The sequence below is a fragment of the Cynocephalus volans genome, chromosome 14, assembly GCF_027409185.1.
Source record: "Cynocephalus volans isolate mCynVol1 chromosome 14, mCynVol1.pri, whole genome shotgun sequence".
In the NCBI taxonomy this organism is placed as follows: domain Eukaryota; kingdom Metazoa; phylum Chordata; class Mammalia; order Dermoptera; family Cynocephalidae; genus Cynocephalus; species Cynocephalus volans.
In genome coordinates, this window is record NC_084473.1 from 27,313,799 (window position 1) to 27,332,471 (window position 18,673).

The 18,673-nt window shown below is 45.3% G+C and overlaps 1 protein-coding gene and 1 long non-coding RNA gene across 3 annotated transcripts in view; one reads left to right on the forward strand and one right to left on the reverse strand.

The window, feature by feature from the left end:
• PLB1 (phospholipase B1) overlaps window positions 1–18,673 on the forward strand; it is a 123,405-nt gene that overhangs the window by 52,353 nt on the left and 52,379 nt on the right. Inside the window, 8 exon segments of the mRNA XM_063079006.1 lie at window positions 3,810–3,868; window positions 5,724–5,791; window positions 7,158–7,201; window positions 11,010–11,118; window positions 13,899–13,950; window positions 15,353–15,433; window positions 17,087–17,152; window positions 17,429–17,529. Of these exon segments, the coding sequence (XP_062935076.1) occupies window positions 3,810–3,868; window positions 5,724–5,791; window positions 7,158–7,201; window positions 11,010–11,118; window positions 13,899–13,950; window positions 15,353–15,433; window positions 17,087–17,152; window positions 17,429–17,529 (580 nt within the window).
• Window positions 3,060–18,645, reverse strand: LOC134363401 (uncharacterized). 2 transcript variants are annotated; one of them, XR_010021703.1, is made up of 3 exons: window positions 18,500–18,634; window positions 13,517–13,546; window positions 3,060–3,878 (listed from the first exon to the last, which is right to left on the reverse strand). It is a non-coding gene; the product is annotated as an uncharacterized LOC134363401 (long non-coding RNA). The 2 variants fall into 2 exon arrangements; XR_010021704.1 differs by lacking the exon at window positions 3,060–3,878 and adding an exon at window positions 6,766–7,361 and having other exon boundaries at window positions 18,500–18,645.

The window sequence follows — 18,673 nt, forward strand, 5'->3', positions numbered from 1 at the left end:
TCTAGTGTACTGTTCCCTTGCTATTTGTCATACTTTATCATAGCTTAGATGACCGTTTGATAAGAGGCCCCTTGTGTAGAAATCTTGATGGGTTAATGATGTGTATATCAATTTCTTTCAAGGTGGTGGACAGTTTGTACCAGATAATCTTTAGTTAATCAGCCCACACAACTTGACCCTATCTCTAAATAGTTCTTTTTTCAAGGGGAGCAATTTCTAAAGTGCTTTGCTATGTCTTTGTCATACATGATGACATTAACAAACCTCAAATCAAGGTCTACATAATATTAAATGAAATGCATTGGGCTCTATCTTAATAAAATCTCAGATAAGTCAACTCCTCCCACCCAGGCTGGCTTCATTTGGTTTATTATCTCTGTCTGAGAATCCTTCAGAATGACCAACTGGAGAACCAAATCACTCTATCTACACATAAAAACGCACACACGGACATAGATATATTTGTGTGTGTGTGTCTTTCCTCTCTGTCTGCTACAAATTTAGGAGATAGGAAGGGCCAGTTTCAGCTGCTTCTGTGGCATACTATAATGATAATGTTTCTGAAGCAAATCTATTTATCTCTTCCACATTTTACCCCCCCCCAAAGATTTCCTCCAACCTTTGCACACTAGCTAGTGTTCACAGAATCCACTATATTACGCGTTATGGCAGTAAGAACATAGTGATTAACTGTCATCACCAGGAGCTAAAATAAACCACTCTAGAGCTAAGGGTAAGGGGGGTCTTATTTTTCATTTTGTTGCCTTTTTTACCCATAGCTTGATTTTTTGAGAGGAGGTCATTTTAAAGTTCTCACGCTCAGCCTTGTAGATGTGTGCTAATGTGTGCAGCTGTCTTATGATTTGGTATTGTTCTTCTAACCACATAGTGTAGCTGTGGTAGGCTAGGAAGGACCAAGCAGGCTGTAATCATGTGGAAGGGGTGTGTGTGTGTGTGTGTGTGTGTGTGTGTGTGTAGGGATGAATTCAAGCCATGGCAAGGAGGGAGGAGGGAGGACTCTGAAGAAAAATGATTCAGTGGCACTTGAGTCTAACAGGCAGAGCTGCAAACCCATAATACAGTTGTGGGAATCAAAAGACAATTTATACATATACATGGGAGAAATGACTCTGGTCTTTTCAGCTATAAATGCAGAAACTGACTGCTGTCAACAGCTTCAAAACTAAAAAAGTGTTTCTATCAGTGGTTCTCAAGATGTGGTACCAAGGCTGGACCAACGGTATCAGCATTAGCTGCAAACTTGTTAGAAATGCAAATCTTTGAGCTCACCCCAAACCAACTGAATCAGAAACTGAGGGTGAGGCCCAGTCATCTGTGTTTTAACAAGCTGTCCAGGTGATTCTGATGCAGGCTTAAGTGTGAAGACCACTAATCTATATATTTTGCATACACACACTCATAACTATGTACTAATATGTGTTAGTTTGCATCCAGTCAAAAAGAGGCAGAGACTTTTCTTTTCTAATGAGAGCAAATCCCCAGTGATAGTAATAGTCTCCCATCTGCAGGCAGCATGGAAGTAGGTAGACAAGATGTCTACATGGAAGGAGACAAGATCCCTCTACAAGTTATTTCCACTGAATGTTAATATAGCTTCCTATACAAGTATAATTATACAACTGTGATTTTAATGTTGATGGCTGCTGTGGGTTATATGTAGTCCAGCTGTGTCAAAAGCATCATATCCTCTGTGTTTCACTGCAGGTTTTATAGACTGTCTTGGCAAAGAAGGCTATTGAGAACCCCTCCTGTAGACAACTTTCATTTTATCCATCTTAAACAATGGCCCACTGAAATGATGAGCTTTTCCCCCCAGGATGGACCACTCCATAGTAATACTCTATATTAAGCTTCTCCCCAGGCATGAAAGCCATTTTAACAATTTAGTGCAGCATTGAACCACTAGAGACAATGGAAGGCACATCTGAGAGCAAAGACAGAGCCATGGCAAGGTCAGAGTGACCTTGGGAGTAAGGTAATTGGGGGAGCAAGAGGTGAGCTTATGACTTAAGGGCTATATATGACATGAGGAATTCTAAGTGTGGTCCCCAAATGCACTTGGACTTGTGTTCGTATGTGTATAAGGTAAGGGGTAGGTAGATACAGTGCCAGTGTATACATATAAGCAATTAGGTATATAGCAATATTCATGTTAATTTCCTATCTTGCTAGCCAGGTATAAAAGGCCTGTGGCCGTAAATAATCTACCTTTCCAGTGTTATTTTTTGTTAAGTCTCCTTCATGCACCTTTCACTTAAGCCAAACTGCATGGCTATGTTTTGTAGACATCACCCGCTTTACTATATCACATCTGTCCTTCACGCCTTTCCCTCCATCACCCTGCCACACTCTCCCTCGTCCTCATCCCATCGTTTCCTGAGGCTTAATTCAAATGCTACCTTCTCCATGAAGCCTACCTTCTCCTGACCTTCACCACGCCCCCAGGGAGAGATCATGCCTCCAGCTCCAGAACTTCCTGTCACTTTATACCTCTCATAAGGTTTATTGTCTCTAAATTATGATAACTATGAATATTTCTCATTTCCTCCCTAGCCTGTGAGCTTCTTGAGGGTATTCGCCATTTCTGATCACTGTGCAGTTCCAGAGCACCAGCTACTGCTTGGTGTTCAATCTGTTTGTCCTGTGTGTAAACAGCTGCTTAGCCACATCACCATGTGTGCTTAAACTCAAGAGATTTAAAAAAGAAGAGTTCAGGCTGTAGAAAACAGGTGATGTTTCCTCAATAAGTTAAATATGGGATTACCATATGATCCACCAATTCCACTCTGGGGTATATACTGAAAGTTATTGAAAACAGGCTTCCAAACAAACACTCATACACGAATGTTCATAGTAGTGCTATTGACAATAACCCCAAAGTAGCAACAACCCAAATGCTTATCAATGGATGACTAGTTAAACAAAATGTGGTATATCCATACAATAGAATACTATCGAGGAATAAAGTACTGATACACGCTATAGCACAGCTGAACCTTGAAACATCATGTAAAGTAGAAGAAGCCAGACATAAAAGGTCATGTATATTTCTATTTATATAAAATATCCAGAATAGGTAAATCCAGAGACAAAAAGTAGATAACCGGTTGCCAGGGTCTGAGAGGAGGGGAAGGTGGGGATGACTACTTAAGAGGCAGAGGGCTTTCTTTTGGGAGAATGAACATATTTTGGAACTAGATAGAGGTGATGGTTGCAGAACACTGGAAGTACTAAATGCCACTGAATTGTTCACTTCAGAATGGTTAATTTTATGTTATGTGAATTTCACCTCAATTTAAAAAGTCAGTCGTATTAAAGCGTTTACCTTTTCACTTCAGAGAAACTGAGATGATTTTTCATAGGATGAGGTAATATTTGATCCCAAGTGTCATCGGATTCTAGAATAAATTAAGTATTGGTTGCATTTCCACCACAGTTCCTTCCTTACACCCAAATCACCTTGCCAAAGGCTTGCTGCTGCTCCCCTTGTAGTATCAGGTCTCACCAAAGGCAAGCAGACAGTTCCCCTCCTAAAACAGCATCCACCTTCCAGCTCCCAGCCCCTGCATTCAGGTGCTCCACAGAGAAGAACAGCAGGCAGGCCCCGTAGCTGGTGTGACTGAGTCGTATTGACAAGCACAGGCTGTTCATATCTTTCATCCAAGGCACATTGCTGTTGAAAATGGACTTGCTCTCTGTTTCCCTGGAAGATGTTTGTTTTCAGAGGCGGCAGATCCAGTGCTTTCCTAGAACCCCCTCACTCCATTCATTCCTGCTTGTATTCTCAGTTCACTGGCTGAAGCCGGCTGACATCCAGGTCATTGGAGCCATGGGTGACTCTCTCACAGTAAGTTACCCTGCTTGTAGGAGAAAAGAGCAGGAAAAGGGAAGATCTTGATTAATATGAGAACCTGGAGAGAAAAATGAAGAGCAAAGTTCTCACTCCTAGCTCTCAAACATTGTCATCCCGGGTTCCCCTCCATTTCACCTGCCTGCCTGGCCTCCAGCATTCCTTGCCCACTGTTTTCCCACCTCTATCTAACCTCATTGCTCCTCTCCCAGAGCATGAAGTGAAGGGACCCCAGAGGGAGCATGGGTGATGGAAGTGACCCATCCCGAGTCTCACAGCCTGTCAGTGGTCGGGCAGGGTTGGACTAGGTCAACCATGGCGCTTTGTTTTGTACATGTAGGAAAGCTAAGGGAAAGTTTCAAGGACGGGGGAAAGAGTTGATAAGGCAGGAACGAGTACTAATGGGGCGGGTGGGAAAACAGGAGCCAGTGGAAAAGGCAGAGCTCCCAAAGATGACCCAAGCCTGCCCCTGTGGCTGCCCACAGTGACCCCCCAGGCCCCCCAAAAGGATATGCATGAGAAGCAGAATCAGGCCCTTAGAGAACCTGGCTGGAGGGTCCCAGAGGTCCCAGACACAAGCTTCCACTCATTGGCTGCTCATTATAGAGTCCAGCTGCAGTTCCTTGGATCAAGAGAATGCAGGGTCTCCAGCTGAATCCTCTCAAGGACCAGATGACACCTTTGATATCTGTGGCCTATTCTCAGTGCCATTATCTCACTCAACATCCTCACAGCAAAATCCAGTGAAATCTGGTTTTCCTTAAATCCAACCAATAAAGAAAGTGAAGCTGGGCGAGGTGATGTGAGTGCCCAAGGCCACGCAGCTTGTAAGTGCTGGAGAACTCAGGAATCCTGACCCTATGTCCGGGAGCCTGTCTCTGAACTATAGCAGCCTTGTCCATGACCCCTCAGGGGCTCTTCACCTCAAAGGCCCTACTGCTCAGAACCTTCCAGGAAAGACAGGCAGGTTGGCCCTTAGCTCCTTCATGCACTGTTACCCCAACCGCTTCCTGCCCCGTGGAGCCTGCTATCACCTCCCTACAACCCCCTGGTCTCCCTGAAGATGCTTTCAAGACAAAGAGTCATCAAGAATCAGGACAGCTGCTCAGGACTTCCTGGGAAGGCAGCACTTTGGGTGTGACATTCCTCCTGGCAGATGGCAAAGAAACAGGGCAGCAGAGAGTAGGGACCACACCCTGGAGGGCGTCTTGTGGAGGTCAGCCTTCACCCCTGGCTGCCTGGGGGGGCCAATCTAAAGTCTGACTTTTGGAATAGCTCTGCTCAGCAATAACATTCTTTAGGCAAGGGACATGCACCTGTGGAGTGCATCCAAATTGTGGTTTTGAAAGACCCCACCCTTTCTTCAGCTGAGTGGTAGGTCCATGGGATTTCATTTTATTACTATTTTTTTAAAAAATTGTACATACTTATCTGAAATATATTGATAAGAAAGGACTATGATATGTTTCTTTTTAGGATCTATTTCACAACTTTAAAAAATGAGAAAAATAGGGCCCTGAAACATGTGCTTTTGGAAAAGGTACACTACAGTCTAATTTCCAGAGCACTTCTGCTAGACTGGTTTTACTCGATCTGGGTCAGAGCAGGGGTGGGGGCAGCATTTCTTAGAATGAGGCAGAGCTTGGAGGCACTAGGCGTTCCCAGCGGGAGCTCTCACGCATTTTTGAACAGGCTGGATGCACACGGAGAGGTGGCGCCACCTGGACTCTAGAGTCTAGAGCGTGCCCAGGCGGTCTGGCCAGGATAAGAATGTGGATGGACCTCCAGCAGCTGGCGAGGGTGGGCCATGGGGCAGAGCAGGGAAACTCATCCCCTTGTCGTTCCCTCCCAGGCAGCAAATGGCGCTGAGGCCAGGGATCTCCCTGAAATCGTCACTGAATATCGAGGCCTGTCTTGGAGGTGAGTGAGGGTCTGGCAGGCCCTGAAGACCCCTTCAGGAACCAGCGTTGTATCTGAGCCCCAGCTGCCCAGCTCTGTGTGACCTTGGGCAAGTTACTTAACTTCTCTGAGCTCATCTTCTCACCTCTGATGCAGAGGTAATACTACTATACTACCTGTGCACTGTCTGAGGGTTAGACAGAATTTATGTGCCCAGCATGGTGCCTGACACAAATTAGGTATAAACGGTGCTGGCATCATCACTGAAGGGCCTTCATTCTACAGACGAGTAAGCAGATCTCAGAGAGAGCAAGTAACCTGTCCAAGATCAGACAGCCAAATGGTAAAAGAAAAAGAAGCAGAGCAGATAGTTCATGACCCCTAATCTGGCACATTCCTCCATCATGTATTGCTTTGCACAGGCTTATTCCCGTTCTGCCACAAGCTGCAGCAAACAGGAACTTGCACGGTGCTTCTGTGCTCTGAAAGGCCGGCTCGGGCAGGTGTGGTGTTACCATAGCCTGGAATCTGGCCTCCTATGTGGCTTTAACCTGAGTGCTGAATCCCTGGCATTCTCCCCCTCACATTGCTGCACAGAGTTAAACTCCAAATATTTTGGGAACCTTTTAGATGATCCCAGACATGCTTGACACAGATTGAGGGGGGTATGGAAAAGGAGGGGATCTAGTCAACTCTGGAATGCTGCGTATTTTCATGCCTAGAAACCCACCTAACTTTGATCTCCTTGGAATTTTTTAATAGGCTAGGATAATGGCTTACGTACTAGAAACACTCTTAAAAACGGCTTTTCCAAGCCAAATAAGAAAAGAAAAAAGATCAGAACTATTCCTTCTTTCCCTCCCTCCTTCCTTCCCTCCTTCTTTCCCTCCTTCCTTCCCTCTCTCCCTCCTTCTTTCCCTCCCTCTTTCCTTCCCTCCTTCCTTCCCTCCCTCCTTCTTTCCCTCCCTCTTTCCTTCCCTCTCTCTTTCCTTCCCTCTCTCTTTCCTTCCCTTTCTCCTTCCTTCTTTCCCTCTCTCCCTCCCTCCCTCCTTCCACAGCTGCAGTGGCTCTAGTCGGGATGGGGCTGCCAGACAGGGGCCCCTTTCCCCGTGGAAGGCAGGGGTGCAGGAGGCGCACTCAGTCCCCGTGGCCCGCACGTGGGAGCTCAGTGTGTGAGCAGCAGCCAGGGAGCCCGGTGCCCGGTGCGGGCAGGGGTGAGGGCTGTGCTCCGGTTCGCTTTCCAGTTTTTCTGCTGAAATGGTGGGGAAAGGGCAAGCTCCAAGCCCCGGTGTTTGTCGGAGGAAGGTCTTTCTTGATAGTGTCTGTCGTGTCTCGGCGTCCCCGGCATTTTAAATCTTCATTTTCTTTCTCGGTTCCCACAAAACAGTGCCGGCGGCGACGGGGACCTGAGAACGGTGGTGACGCTGCCAAGTGAGTACGCGCCGCGCCGCCGTGGGCGGGCCCGCGCCTGCGCGCTTCTGCCGCTCGCCCTGGAGGCCCCGCGGGCCGGGCGTGGAAGGGCGGGCGCAGGAGCCAGCCGCGTTCGGTAGGGGGCGCTGCTTCCTCGAGGTTGCCTCCCTGGTTGCATTTCCTGAAAGTGATTAAATCCTAGAGTTTGGGGTTGTTTTTTTAAAGAAGAGAAGTTGCCTTTGTCCAAAATCCAGAAGGAAAGAGGAAACACTACCAACCATACCACCTTTCAAAAATAGAAAGGATTATAAGAGAACTATGAACAACTGTATGCCAATAAATTAAATCACTTAGATGAAATGGACAAATTCCTAGAAAGACACAAACCGTTGAAACTGACTCGATAGAAATAGAAATAGAAACTCTGAATATATTTATAATAAACAAAGAGATTGAATTAGTAATTTTAAAACTTCCTACCAAAAAAAGCCTGAGCTTTTCTGGTTACATTAGTGGATTCTGTCCAACATTACTACCAATGAACAATTCTTCACAAACTTCCCCCCAAAACTGGTACCAACTCTTCTCAAACTCCCCTCAAACATAAAAGAGGAGAGAATACTTCCCAATTCACTGTATTAGTTTCACCTTTATACCAAAATAAAAGTCATCACATGGAAAGAAAACTACAGATCAATATCTCTTATGAATATAGATACAATCCTCAACAAAATACAGGCTGAGTATCCCTTATCCAAAAGGCTTGGGACCGGGAGTGTTACAGATTTTTTAAGTTATTTTTTTGGACTTTGGAATTCGTATTATACTTATCAATTCAGTATCCTTAGTCCAAAAATCTGGAATCCTCTAATGAGCATTTCCTTTGTGCATCATGTAAGCTACTCAAACACTTCTGGAGTGTGTGTGTGTGTGTGTGTTCTGGAGTGTGTGTGTGTGTGTGTGTTCTGGAGTGTGTGTGTGTGTGTGTGTGTGTGTGTGTGAAGGGTGTCGCCCGCACTGCGCTCAGCCAGTGAGTGCACCGGCCATTCCTATATAGGATCCGAACCCGCCACAGGGTCGGCCCTGGATTTTTGAATTAGGGGTACTCAACCTGTACTAGCAAACCAAATCCAGCAACATGTAAAAAGGATTATACCCCATGACCAGGTGAGAGTTAGCCCAGGGATGTACTAAAAGTTAGTTTAAACCCCCCAAATCAGTTAATGTAATATATCAATAGAATAAAGGGCAAAAACCATGTCATCTCAATGTGCCAGAAAACACATTTTATAAACTCTAACACACCTTCATGATAAAACATTCAGCCAACTAAGAATAGAAGGAAAATCCTCAATCTGATAAAGAGCATCTACTAAAAGCCCACAGTTAACATACTTAATGGTGAGAGATGGGATGCTGCCCCTTCCCTCTAAGATCAGGAACAAGACAAAGACGTATGCTCTCTCCACTTTTATTTAACATTATACTGGAGGTTCCAGCTGTGGCAGTTAGGCAAGGAAATGAAGGAAAAAGCATCAAGGTTAGACGTAAAGGAGCAAAACTATCTCTATGTAAAGGTGACATGATCTTATATACAGAAAATCCTAAGAATCCACTAAAAATTATTAAATCATATTTTTTAATTCTTGCTGAACTAATAAATATGTTCAGCAAGATTGTAAGATACAAAATCAATATACAAAAACCAATTGCATATCTATATACTAGCAATTAATAATCCGAAAGTGAAATTAAGAAAACAGTTCCATGTACAATAGCATCAAAAAGAATAGAATACTTAAGAATAAAATCTAGCAAAAGAAGTGCATCTCATACTTTTAAGAACACTAAATCTTGCTGGAAGAAATTAAAGACCTGAATAAACAGAAAGATGCCCTATGTTCATGAATTGAAATATTTAATATTGTTAAGATGGCAATACTCCCCAAATAAATCTACAGATTCAATGTAATCCCTATCAAAAGTCCAGCTGGCTTCTTTGCAGAAATTGGCAAGATGACCTAAAAATTCATGTGGAAATTCAAGGGACCCAGAATAGCCAAAACGATCCTGAAAAAGAAAAACAAATTCAGAGGACTCATACTCCCCAATTTCAAAACTTACTATAAAGCTATAGTAATCAAGACAGTGTGGTACTGGCATGGGATAGACATATAGAACAAGAGAATAGAACTGAGAGTCAGAAATAAACTTATATGTATGGCTAACTCATTTTCAAATAGGTTAAGACCATTCAATGGGAAGAGAACAGTGTTTTCAACAAATGATGCTGCGACTACAGGATAGTCACATGCAAAAATGCAATTAGATTCCTGCCTCACACCATATACAAAGATTAACTCAGGATTGATCATAGGCCTAAATGTAAGACCTAAAACTAATTCCTAGAAGAAAATATAGAAGCAAATCTTCATGTCCTTGGGTTAAACAAAGTCTTCTTAGATATGCCACCAAAAGCACAAGTGGCAAGAGAAAAAAATAGATATATTGTGCTTTAAAAGATACCATCAAGAAAGTAAAGACAACCCAAAGTGTGGGAGAAAATATTTGCCAATCATATATCTAATAAACTTGTACAAGAGTACTTCAAAAAGTTCATGAAAAGATTGTATTATCTTTTAATTCTATTTTTCCACAAACTTTTTGAAATACTGTCATATCTAGAAAATATAAAGAATTCTTAAAACTCAGTAATAAAAAGTTAACCCAATTAAAAATGGGCAAAGGATCTGAATAGACATCTCTCCAAAGAAGGTATACAAATGGCCACTAAGCATAGGAAAATATACTCAACATCAGTAGCCATCAGTGCAAATCAAAACCACGATGAGATACCACTTTACATCCACTAGCATGGTTAGAATAAAAAGAAGATAATAACAAGTGTTGGTGATGATGTGGAGAAATTGGAGCCCTCATATACTGCTGGTGGGAATGTCAAATAGTATAGCTTGTTTAGGGGAAAAGTCCAGACAGTTCATCAAAAGGCTAAACAGAGTTATCATATGATCCAGTAATTCCAGTCCTAGGTATATATCCAAAAGAAATCCAGACAAAAACTTGTACATAAATCTTCATAGCAGCATTACTTATAATAGCCAAAAATTAGACACGACAGTGCCCATCAACTGAAGAATGAACGAATGCAGTGTGGAATATCCACACAATGGAATGTCATTCAGCAACAAAAGGAATGAAGCACTGATGCCTGCTACGTGGGCAAATGTGGAAAACATGACACCGAGAGAAGCCAGTCACAGAAGACGTATTGTGTTATGTAATTTTATTTATGTGAAATGTTCAGAATAAGCAAATCTATAGAGACAGAAAGTAAATTAGTGGTTGCACAGGACTGGAGGGAGTGGTGAGTGACTGCTCACGGGTTCAGGGTTTCATCTGGGGTGATGAAATGTTCTAAAGATGATTGCAGTGATGGTTGCAAAACTATGAATATACTAAAGACTATTAAACCACACACTTTAAGTTGGTGAATTTCATGGTACATAAATTATATCTCAGTGAAGCTATTGTATATTTAGAGAAAGAGAAGAATTCATGAGAGAAGCACCTAACCCAGACTGACATGTACTTGACAATAATTTCTTAAGCATCTATTGGTGTGTTGCCCATGGGGTTAAGCATCGGCCTGTGAACATTTTATTTCCATACCGAGTGAATGAGAAGGGTAAGAGTAAGGACTGTGGGGTGGGGACTCTGCTCTGCCCCCAACACCCACTGGTGCTTACCAAAGTAACTTGAAGATTGCTTTGGGGTAGTTACTAAGCATGTCTGTTCCTTGTATTTCCAGACATCCTCCGGGAATTCAACCCTTCCCTGAAGGGCTTCTCTGTTGGCACTGGAAGTGAAAACACTCCTGGAGCCTTCTTAAACCAGGCCAAGGCAGGAGCCAGATCTGAGTGAGCAGGGGCACCTCAGGGATGACCAGCACACACCCTCTGGGGACCCGAAGGGGTGCATGGTCTAGACTGGAGTTTATGCTGAAGGTTGTGGGGCTTGGTTCAGGGAAGGGGCCTGAGGGTCAAGGGCTGGAATGGGCTCTCTTGGGGTTATCTCTTGCTATTAGATGCAGAAATCTTCTAGCCTACTCCCAACCCCACCCCAGGCACTAGTCACAGTTGACTCTGATGTGAGGCATATGCTTTGAGCAAATTACTTTGCCTGGTCTGTATATCTCATGTCCACATAGGACAGTGGTTGTAAGAGTCCCTCCCAGTTGCCATCATGATGTTATTGCTCTGCTCAGGCTCTATACTCCGTATCCTTTCTGTGTCATGGAAAGGGGAATCTGGGTGCGGAAGCTCTCAGACTGAGTCCCGACTTCCTCCCTGACCTCTCTAAGCCTCAGACTCTAAGAGACAGGGCTGGTTGCCAATCTCTCTCACAAGCCAGTGAGGAGGCTCAAATGCCCTTTCGGCTGTGAAAGTTCTAGTGAGCTGTAAGTAGTGTACCCATGTTGGGTCAGGATGGTGGTCTCCATAATAATGCAAATAATAATAATAATGTCTCACTATATATCTCCGGGCCCACCTGGGGAAACTGTGAGTGAGCACAGAGATCACTGTTCCATGGTCTGTGGGCACTGAGTGGCTGGTCTCAAGAGCAGGCAGGTCAGCTTTCCTGGGTCCTACAGCTCCATTGCACTCCAAGATTTCAGACCCTTGAGTGCTTCTTGGGGTTTGCTGCCTGATGAGAGAACGAGTGAATACCACACCCCATCTAGGGAAAATGAATAGAAAAATCCTTTAAGATCTTTAAAATAGGATTAAATAGCTTCATCCTATTTTTCTTCTAGAATAATCACAAACCTCACTTTACCAGGTAGTTGCTGGGATTCCTATGGTTTGGTTTCTAGATTTTCTGACATTCTCCCAGCTCTCAACACCATCCTGAGGATATGGGCCACCTAAGTAGCTTTCGAATTTATCCATGACGGGAAAGGTGACACAGAATATCCAAAGCAGTGGATCATACAAAGCCTACGAGATTTTATAATAAATTCTGTGGGTTTGATTTCCTTTCGGTGAGGGTAAGGGTGAAAGCCTACCTATTTACTGCTTTCAATTTTTGGCTTACTTTAATATGACCATAATTTTGCTTTTCCCAAGCATCCATCACCTGTTAATATAAGAGTAGAGGCAGTTCAAAGAATGATTAGGTCAGGCAGGCGTCCAAGAATGAAACCTTCAGATTGAGAGTATAAAAGTAACCAAAATGAGTGTGATTCATATGGCCCTGGATTTCTGTCCCTGATTTTCCTGTGGCCTTGGGGCTTTTTCATGCAAGCAATCCAAGCACATCCTGGGAGGTAGGGAAGAGTTGGGGATTATTATTCCCATATTATAGTTGAAGAAACTATAGCATCAAGAGGCTTAATGGTCTGAATAAGTGCACTGACTTGATCCCATGGTCTGTCCTTGTACCCTGCAGGCTTCGTTCCAGGTTCAGTAATAACCCCTCATACATATGCAGTAGTGTACAACTTACAAAATACCTTCATGTTTATCATCCCTTGTGCTCTGCACAATAATTCTATGAGATGAACAGAACAGAGTGTCAGATTTCCTTGTTTTATGAATGATAAATTGAGGCTCAGAGAGGTCGAGTAATCATCCCCAAACTCTGGTCCACAGACAGAGCAGTTGCCCTGATAACTTCAGATTTACAGATAAGGAAACTGAGGTTCAAAGAGGTTAACTGACTTACCAAAGTCCCCACCCAGGTTATGATACCTAATGTACTATGACCAAGATCAGGCCTTTTGGCCTAATAGTTAAGAGGGGAAGAGGATGACAACTAATGTTTCCTGGTATGCACCATGCCAGGGACTTTATTGATGATGATGGTGGTGAAGTTCCAGGCACCGTTCTTAGCTCTTGGTAGGACACCTCATTTAATTCTCCCAGCCACGCCATGAAGAAGGAACGCTTACCATCCCCATTTCACAAAGGGAAAAGCTGAGGGTTTCCAAGGTGATGTGCTCTGCCAAGGTCTGAGCTGGTCAGTGGTGGAACCAGGATTCACACCCATGTGGTCTGGCACCAGTGGTGGCTCTTACTCCTCGGGCCTGACTTACCCATCTCATTTACTATTCTTGGTGGCCCTCTAAAACAGCTGGGGTTTGCACTCTTTTTTAACTGAAAATGTAAGTGACTTTCCCATAGTCAGCAGGAGACAACTAAGTTAGCAACCCAGGTGCATCTGATTTGACCATGTCACATTGAGGGTGAGGGGCTAAGGTCATTGTCCCTGCCAAGATAGGCACATGCTGAGCCATGCGTGTCATGAAATACTCACATGCAGTCCTTCTGTTTGTCCTGAACAAGCCTGGCTTGAAGAGAAAGAAAAGTAGATCATCACATGTACCCATCAAAATAGTCACACTGAGTGTCGTCCCTCATATGTGCAGTGCTCTATCCTTCCCAAGCACAGTCACCACCCCACCCCCAGTCCCACCCCCAGTGGAGTCTGAATGGGGAAGGAGCTCCGGGTCCTGGTCTTCAGTCCCATTTTCCTGCAGAAGCCCTCCTGGCTGTATATTTGATTCCTCCTTCCTATATATTTGATTGGGCCCTTCTCTGCTATATATTTGATTCCTGCTCTTTCTGCAAGTTTCCCACCTGGCCCGAGCCTTCCAGTCCCTGCTCCTCACACAACTTCTTCCTATGTGTGCCCGCAGGGATTTAGTTTCCCAGGCCAGGAGACTGGCGGACCGGATGAGGAATGACAACGTGAGTCTGGGGGAGTCAGGGTGGGATTCCCTGAAATGGGAAGTGGGTGGGAGGAACCCGTGGATACAGAGAAGGTCAGCTGTGGAGTGAGGGGTTTCTAGCAGACACGGCAGGATCCTGAGGCTCTGCTGCTCTGAAAAGGAATGCCTGCCCACTTGTGCATTTGGTCAATAAGTCAGCTGTTCCAGTCAATCATTTATGTGAGTCAGGCACTGGGCCGAGGCTAGAAATACACAGAAGAATAAAGTATAGTCCTGTCCTCAAGGAGCTTATGAGGGAGCCCAACAGGAAGAATCAGAATTATAAAAAAGTTGACATGTGCTCTATAAAGAGGGGTACGTATAAGGTAGAATAGGGTGGCAGAAGAAAGGACAGGTCCCTCTGCTTGCGAGGGCCAGGGAGGTTTTGAGATGTTTGAGCTGGGCTCTGAAAGATGAATCTGAGGTTCTCCCTCAAATGAAAGCAGGGGTCTCAATTCAGACTTCTCTTGGGAGCTGTTCCCAGGTGGATAAAATAAGTAAAGAAGGACATTGGGATTATTTTGTATATAATTTAATGGACTTCAAAGTCTATAGGAGATTTTCAGGATATGTCTATCCTTAATGGCAAACTTTTCTGGATTTTTTGTTTGTTTGTTTCATGTTTCTCCCATCCTCTTTTAGAAGCATATGTAAGAGAAGCAAAACTATGTAGACCTAAAACGATATAAGAGGCTGTGAGGGCCACTGATATCCTGGGGCCACAGTCTATGGAATTTGTATGGCTACACCCCTTCCACCCAGCCCTGTGACTTCAAATACTCCTCAAGGTCCCTCTTAGAGGAGACAGATCCCAAAGATGGCAAAAATATTTTCAGAGCATGTGCTTAGAGCTACCACCTTGCTCTAACCTGTCTCTCCAGCTTTATTTGTTCGTGGGCAGCTTTAACTAGTGTGAATGATTTGAGTTTGGAGAGCTCCCACTTAATGAAAGACAGTCTTTTCTTTCTTAAGGTAAAATTAGAATTTGAAATTTCTACAGGATCCTAGAACAAACGTTTCTTTCCCACAGCCAAGACCAGCTTCCCTGTCCACTACTCACCTCCTTGCAATGCTAGAGATGGAGGAACGAAATTCAGAGGGTATCTGTATCCACTCCCACCAGGACAGTTGGAAACTCTGACCTGTGTGCTACCATGTGTGGACAGAGCCACATGGAAGTCCAATGATTTCACTTAAAATGAACCATTCAGCACCTATGATCTATGACTTCAGGACCCCAAAACCAAAGAACAGAAAAAATGAATGTCCACTAAATATTCTGGTGTGTGAGGACCCATCTCTTCCAGTGTTCAGCACTTTATGCTTTCCTTGACTTGACTCTGGTACAAGGTGCTTACTTGCTTGTTTCCTATTTATTTTAGAGGATACGTTTTCAGGAAGATTGGAAGATAATAACCCTATTTATAGGCGGCAATGACCTTTGTAATTCCTGCAATGACCCGGTAGGACTCCAGGCCCTTCACTCAAGACTCATCCCCAGGGAAGGATTTCTACAGCCCCAGTGGCTGGCTCCCACAGCAGTGCAGCTGGGGTGGGACTTGAGCTTGTGGTTTGGCTCGGATCCAGCCCAAGATTAACCCTGAAACCGAGAGGGCATTCACTTCCAGGGAGAGATTCAACAGGACAGGCGGGACTGGTTATAAAATTAATCCTGAGTATATTTCCTATCAAGGGAGCCTGATCATATCATTCTAGAAACTAAGATAACATTCCAATGACCTAGAAAAATCTTGCTATCTTCATAGATAATGTCAGCTCCTTTCTCCAGTATTCAACAGTCTTCCCATCCCACCTTTGAGCTGTCACTTGTATGGAGAAAGTTGATTTGTTATGAAGGCGTGTAGGCAAGGTTCAGAGCCAAGTCATTCTGGGCTGCTGGGAAACCCAGGATCAAGGCTGCTCTGTGGGTGCTATGCTTCTTCCTAGAACCCCCAAGCTTCTGAGCTGAAAAAACCCCCATGGGTTGTACTGACCAGTCTCCCACCCACACCTAGGCCAGGCTCTGCACTAGGAGCTAGGCAGTGGCATGTGAAACACAGGCTCTGTCTTCAAGGGGAGACACAGGCAATTCACCCTAACAGGAGAAAGACATCACGATGAGGTTCTAGTGTCACACAAAAAGGGGAGGTCTAAAGTCAAAGTCGCTGTGGGATCTTGGTGTGTGTAGGGGAGGGCATCAGCAGAGAGAATTGCACAGAGCAGCATACTTCGCCCCTGGGACTTGAAGATGATGGTGCTTGTCAGGCAGAAAGGCGACCAGCAGAGCAAGGTATAGGATATGGTGATCTTGCTGCAGCCTGTGAGCATCTGCCCAGAGGGGCGACCCTGTCCCCCAGACCCTCACAGCCCACTTTCCTAGCATCAAAGTCACCAGGAGCCAGGGGTTTTCAAGCTGTGACCTGAAGGATCTACATGGATGCCTCATGGCTACTGGGGGGAGGTGGGACTGAAGGCCCCTCCCCCGCTCCTTCTGAGTGCCTCGGCTTTGATCTGTTTCATAGAGCAGGGCTCTTTGGTGGATTTCAATCAGGTAAAGAGCTCCACTGTTTAAAAAATTTTAAAAACTGCAAATATCAAGATTAAGAGAATGACGACTAAAATCTGTTTATGCTTGGGGTGAGGGGTTTTTCAGAAGACCTTCTTCCTCTCCCATTATCTCTTTCAATGAATTGTTTAGGGTGTGGCTTCCCTGACACTTGAGGGTCCAAGCAGAAGAGATCAGGCCACAGGGCCAGAAACTGTTCAAGTTGCAGGAGATCCTGGAAGTCTTCTGCTCCAACACCCTCATTTTAGAGGGACCCAGAGAGACAACGTGCCTTGGCTAAGGCTCTACATCTAGTTGATATGAAGTAGGTCCAGAGCTTTTCATAGCTTCATGCAAAAGAAAGGATATTTCCCCGGCAATCACAACCATGAGAAGCCCAAGGACCATGGGGTTGGTGTCAAGGATAGGCCCCCAAAGACAAATCCTGTATTTCAATATTACCCACCCTGACTGATACACAGGAAGAAGGGGACCCGAAAGAGGAAGTAGCTCTGTCTGTAGAGAGATTGGGTAATGAATGATGTTCAGCAGACACTCGCTCTTCCTGCAGGCCCAATATTCTGCCGAGAACTTCACAGAGAACATCAAGACGGCTCTGGACCTCCTCCATGCTCAGGTACGGAGGGTGAGCCTCACAGCCTCTGAGCAACTCAGCCACAGTCCTCCTTCCTGGGCCTCAGACCTAGCCTGGCAGGTCACCTTTGTGACCCAGCAGCCTGAATGCTTACGCATCAATGGGGAGCAGAGAGGAGAGAGGACACAGGAACGAGGTGGATGGGCCAGACAGAAACTCGACCTGAAACTCCAGCAGGCAGAGCAGGCCCCAGACCCGAATAAGAGACTGGAACTTCCCAGCTTTATCCTCTTGGCGACTGATTCTGTCTTTTCTCAGGTTCCTCGGCTGTTTGTGAACCTGATGAGCGCGATTGAGATCGTCAAACTAAGGAAGATAGCCAGGAACAGCACAGTGGGCTGCCTGGAGTATATCACCAGGTCAGATGGAAACTTGTCCCCGGATTCCCAAAACGGCTGTGGGATCCTTAGCAGATTCATTAGAAAACCCAAGGGCAGAAGTATGAGTGCTGAGACGACATTATTTTCTAACCTGGAAAGGTCTAATGGGGGGACATCCCAGGGCTTTTTGACCCCAGTATAGGCCTCAGCTACCTTCCTCAGGGAACCCAACCCTGCTTCTGTTGCCATGGCAGCCATGGGACACCCTTTGGCCCTCCAGGGAGGGGAGGGAAGAGCATTGGGAATGGAGACAGTCTGCGTGGGCAAGGCTCAAGGAGCATTCAGGCCACTGCTAAGACCTACTTCAAAGCATGTCCAGAGCTTCCCCGCCCTTGCCTGGAGGCCCATCCCCAGGACAGGGTACCTCTGGTTGGCATGGGTGCTCCAGACTGGACATTCACAACTATAGGGCCACTCTCACTTGCTAGAGAAGGAGGTATTCAAATCAGAATCAGTAGGGTCCAAAGGACAGAATCTTCCCCAGAAAACAGAGAGCCCTGGTCCTTGGAAGGCCCCTGAGAGGCTATCTTCATCCCTCAGCCTCCAGAACCAAACCAAGATGGCTTCCCCTCTAGTATTATACAGCTCCACGACCCTCAGGAATAAGGCGCTCTTCCAACCTAAGCATGGACATTTCCCACAGCATTCCTCCCTGCAAGTTCTCCTCAGGACCATTAGCCCAGGTCACCATGGATGTACCCCTCCCCTTCCCCTGCTCCGTAGCTCTGTACAAGCCCCCAGCACAGCCCTGAGCATGTCACATGGTAATTATTCATGTGCCTCCCTCCCCCACTGCCCAGGAACTCTGTCTGAGTAACTGCTAGTACAGTGTGGGGTCTCAGAGGCTGTTTGCTGAATGACTGAACAAAGAATTCACAAGGGCCACACTTGCTTTTGGAAACTAAGGGTTACTTTGAGTACTCCCCTGAAGATCCTTGACAAACCTTACCTGGGGAGCCCAGACTGCACAGATCCCCTGGAGAAGGCCTCATGTTGCTGTGAGCAGAGACAGGATGGCTTCTGCGTGATGTGCCTGTTACCACAGCTGGTGGTGTCAGACGTGCTATTTTCAACAGCTGACTCATCTCCTGGCTCCCACTTTCTCCAGTCACTGGGCCACACT